Source organism: Mesitornis unicolor, unplaced genomic scaffold, assembly GCF_000695765.1.
Source record: "Mesitornis unicolor isolate BGI_N332 unplaced genomic scaffold, ASM69576v1 scaffold47409, whole genome shotgun sequence".
NCBI classification, from domain to species: Eukaryota; Metazoa; Chordata; class Aves; order Mesitornithiformes; family Mesitornithidae; genus Mesitornis; species Mesitornis unicolor.
In genome coordinates this window covers 34,208-38,245 of record NW_010207510.1, presented here as the reverse complement: position 1 = coordinate 38,245, position 4,038 = coordinate 34,208, and the positions used below count along the sequence as shown (strand labels likewise).

General features: G+C 41.1%; 1 protein-coding gene across 1 annotated transcript in view; it reads left to right on the top strand.

Moving 5' to 3' along the window:
* The first annotated feature begins 1,276 nt into the window (after nt 1-1,276).
* The window catches only part of XPA (xeroderma pigmentosum, complementation group A), a 4,685-nt gene continuing 1,923 nt past the window's right edge, over nt 1,277-4,038 (top strand). Inside the window, exons 1-3 of the mRNA XM_010192134.1 lie at nt 1,277-1,297; nt 1,664-1,788; nt 3,368-3,533. Coding sequence (XP_010190436.1) covers nt 1,277-1,297; nt 1,664-1,788; nt 3,368-3,533 — 312 coding nt within the window. The remainder of the gene's footprint in view (nt 1,298-1,663; nt 1,789-3,367; nt 3,534-4,038) is intronic.

The following is a 4,038-nucleotide window of genomic DNA, read 5'->3' as shown; positions in this document are numbered from 1 at the left end:
AGTCAGTGCCCTTGGGTATAGCGGTTTTTTCCTGGTAAATTTTTTTTCATTATTTATTTTGGGAATTTGAATTTTAAGAGTGAAATATGTGTAAATCTGCGTGGCTTTGTCGGTTGTGGGAATTTTGAGATTGATACTATTTATGCCAAGATCAGAGCACTGCTGCATTGCCAGCATTTATCATTATAAAACGTTCTGACGCCAAGTTGCTGGTCGTTTGGAGGAGGATTTCAACATATTGTCTTACGATATTCTCTCTCCAAAAAGCAAATGAAGAAGGAAGGATCCCAAAATAGCTTCACTTTCTTCTCTGGGATTGCCTTTGTCTTGCTTTGTTCTGCTCTGAATCAGCTGCAGGGCTGTTGGTGCAGTGTATCTCTTTGTTAGAAATCACCAGATTTCATTAAGAGTGTTAGCAATTAGCAGCCCTATTTCTTTTGAGGGGCTAATATTTAACAATAAATTGAGTAGATCTGGGATGCTTTTGCACTGGGGGTATTTTTGCTGTGTAATTCATTATGTCATTGTCTTAATAAAACATCTGTGTTTGGGAATACTGCCTTAAATGATGAAATGTGATGTAAGAGCATGACTATGTGAAGCATGGAGCATCCCACTGTCGTCAGTAGGACTGAATTGGCATAAAATGTCATCTTTACTAGGTCGAATCTGCTATAAATGCAAGCGCAATTAAAAATGTATGGTGCATGTCAAGTATTAATCTTCTGTTTCAGGTATTGTTAATATTCTGCAGCATTACCTCACTTTTAGCTCCTGAAACTGTATAAAAATGTTAATTTTCTGCTAGAGTTGCAATGCTACAATGTTGAAGGAGCATTTCTTATAGCTTTGATTACCTGAAGAAGTGTTTCTTGGTGTCCCATGGAACATAAAGCAGATGGCGATGACACTGGAGGTGATCTACCCGGCGAGGATGCAGCCAGAAGCCATGGCCGGCACAGGAATGAGTCTGGGCTTGGAGCAGTGCTGAGAGGGCTTGGGGAGAGGATTGTAGTGGAGCTCCATCCCCATTCCACTCCTAGCAGCTCTCTGGCCATCCACCTCCATTTTTGCCGGCTGAAACAGACGGAAGCCTTGCCAACTGCCCCAGGCCTGTGTTGAGCTCGTTTAGGGAGAGGCAGGTGTGGCTGAGCTTGGAAAAAGCCAGGAGCAGAGCTGAGAGGATGATGCCAGCACAGCTCCTGTACTGCTTCCTGCTCTTGCTACCCTCTTCGGACTGCATCCCCTTCTCTGCTTCCTCCTGTTCCTGACTCCCATGTCGTCTGTAAATCAAGACGTATGTTAGAGGGCTGGAATGGAGGAAGCTATAGAAGGGGAAATGAAGCACTTTATGAGGAAATGCAGTGAATTACTTATTGAACAGTGGCTAAGTTGAAAACAAAATGTGTGCATTCGGATGTTGAAAACCGGTACTTTAAACTGTAAACCTTACAGCAAGAACAGAAAAAGCAGCAGAAATGGGATTGCATCTTAATCAGTTTGAATTTGTACTGTATCTTTCTGGAGAACTTGAGTTACTAGTCTGTAATGAATTATTACAGTCTGTAATGGATATCATGAGAACTATAAATTTTAGTAAAGTTGTTTGTAATACCAGTTCCAGATGCTTGTTTTTAACATGGTAGTTCCTTAAAAACAATAGAAAAATTTCTTTCCATTAGCACCAGTACTAGAATTTGACTATCTCATCTGTGGAGACTGTGGCAAAGAATTTATGGATTCCTACCTTATGCAGCACTTTGATTGGGCAACGTGTGATAATTGCAGGTATTACAAATAATCAGGAGAGGGGAGCTTTGTTTTATGTAAAGACTGCTGGCTGTAATTTAGTTAATTACAATAATTCTGTTTAATTAAAACTGTAAGCAAAGAGGCATTTTTCAGTAACTTAATACTTACTGGAAAAGTAAATGGAAGTTGACTGGTAACCTGTACTTTCCGTGATGGAAGTGAAGAATGGCAGCATTGTCTCACGAGCCTGTCTTAGGATAGAGGGCATGAGGATTTTTACATAACATTATGGAAACATGAAAAATTGGTACTATGTATGTTAGTGTGGGAAATGTCTGGTTGCAAACTAGAGCTGTTTGAAAAACAGAGAACTCAGAATATCTGCTTTCTGAAGTTGAGCAGGGATTGGGAGGATGGTTGCTGTCCATGGGATTGCACCCGGGTAAAGTTAGTGCTTTGGTCAGCAGGAGTGGGCTGGGAGCGTGGCAGGCAAAGGGCAGAACCCTCATGCACGGTAAGCAGGAGTTTGACCTTGAGCAGGAGGCATTCTCTCTGTGCTCTCTTACCTTTAGCACAAAAAAATGCTCCAAAAGCCATCAAGATAACCAGGGCAATGAAACCAACTGAAGCAGCCGACTGCCCATATGTGAAAGAATGGGGGGGTGGCGAAGATGGCAGCTTGGAGTTTGTTCTGTGTCTCCCCACTTGCTACGGGGAGTGGCCAGGGCTGTGCACATGGAGTAGGCAGTTCACAGTCGTTAGAGACAAAGTGCTGTCTCTGGAAGGTCGGGCAGATGGAAAGGACGTAAAGGAGAGAGCTCAGCCTCAGAAGTGGTTTTCCGACAGACTGAGTAGCTCTTGTAGCTGAAGGTTCAGAGATTCCTTGGTGCATTAGCTTTTACTGTGAACTTTGAGTTCTAGTAAAGCTGCATTTACAGCACTTCCTTGATGACTGTTGCTAGCACTTAACTGTCTGGCTGATTGTTCCGGCTTAAGCAATTCAAGTTACAGTTCAGTCAGGATTGCATAAATGTAATTGTTCTCATTAACTCATAAGTGCTACTGTGGTTACAGAGTTTTTCATTATCTGTCTGTGAAAGTTGCAGCCCTTTAAGGTTTTTATTTCACGGTTCCTCTGCCTGCTCTTGCATTTAGAAACAAGTACTCTGTTGCTAATCAGTTTCTGGGATCTAGGAGCATATGGAGTGTGTATATTCTCAGGTGATCTGACCTGTCTCACATTACACATTCTTTCCTGATTGTGTGTCAGGCTTGTACTTTTGTCCTCTTGAATTGCATCTGGGTTAGGTGAATACCTAAAGCTATTCCATATTCCTTTTAAGTTTCAGCTTCTCTCTTTCTTGTAAGAAAATAGAAGAAAAGCTCTTCTAGAAAAACAAGCTGCTAAGCTCAAATGGGAGGATTTTTAAACTTAATTTCAGTAAACCTATCCTGGCATTTAGGTAGATTGTTGAAATCCAAAATGACTCATGTACGTTAAAAACAGAATTGGGACTGTGCTTCTAGCATTCCCTAAATACAGACAGTGGGGAATTACATGTTAATAACGTGGTTTTCAGGTGTAGCTTTCTTATCATTGTTTTACATCTTGCAGAGATGCTGAAGATAAACATAAGCTCATAACAAGGACAGAAGCAAAAGAAGAGTATCTTCTTAAAGACTGTGACTTGGACAAGAGGGAACCAGTACTCAGATTCATTGTGAAGAAAAACCCTCATAATTCACGGTGGGGTGACATGAAGCTTTACTTAAAACTACAGGTATAGAAACAGCATATTTCAGACCTCTTTTTACCTTTGTACAACTTTGAGAGCCAATATGTATCACTTGTGTTCCAGTTTCTGAATGATTTTGTCAAAACTAAGTATATTATGGCTAGCTTGTGTAAAATTACAGGTTTTTTAAAAAAAAGGGTCCAAATTAATGAAAATGTCTGTTTGGGAGTATTTTAAAGATGTTCATGGACACAACCTCAGTGGTTTAGTACAATTACAGGTCAGGAAGTGCATGGCCTTTCAGTGCTAATCTGAAATGCCTGGGGTAGCTGCTGCTGTGTGTGGCCCTTTGTAGCTGTGGCCTCATGTTTGCAGCTCTGCCCGCAGAAGCAGCAGGAAAGTCAAGTAGATTTTCCTGGGCTCCTGTAATTTCTTGTTTGATACTTCTGTATGAATGCTGCTGCTTTAGTGGAATATTGACAAAATTAGAGCTGGGTTTGGCTTTCCTGAGTGTGTTACATGTAGCTGATACTAAAAATCAGTCTTGTCT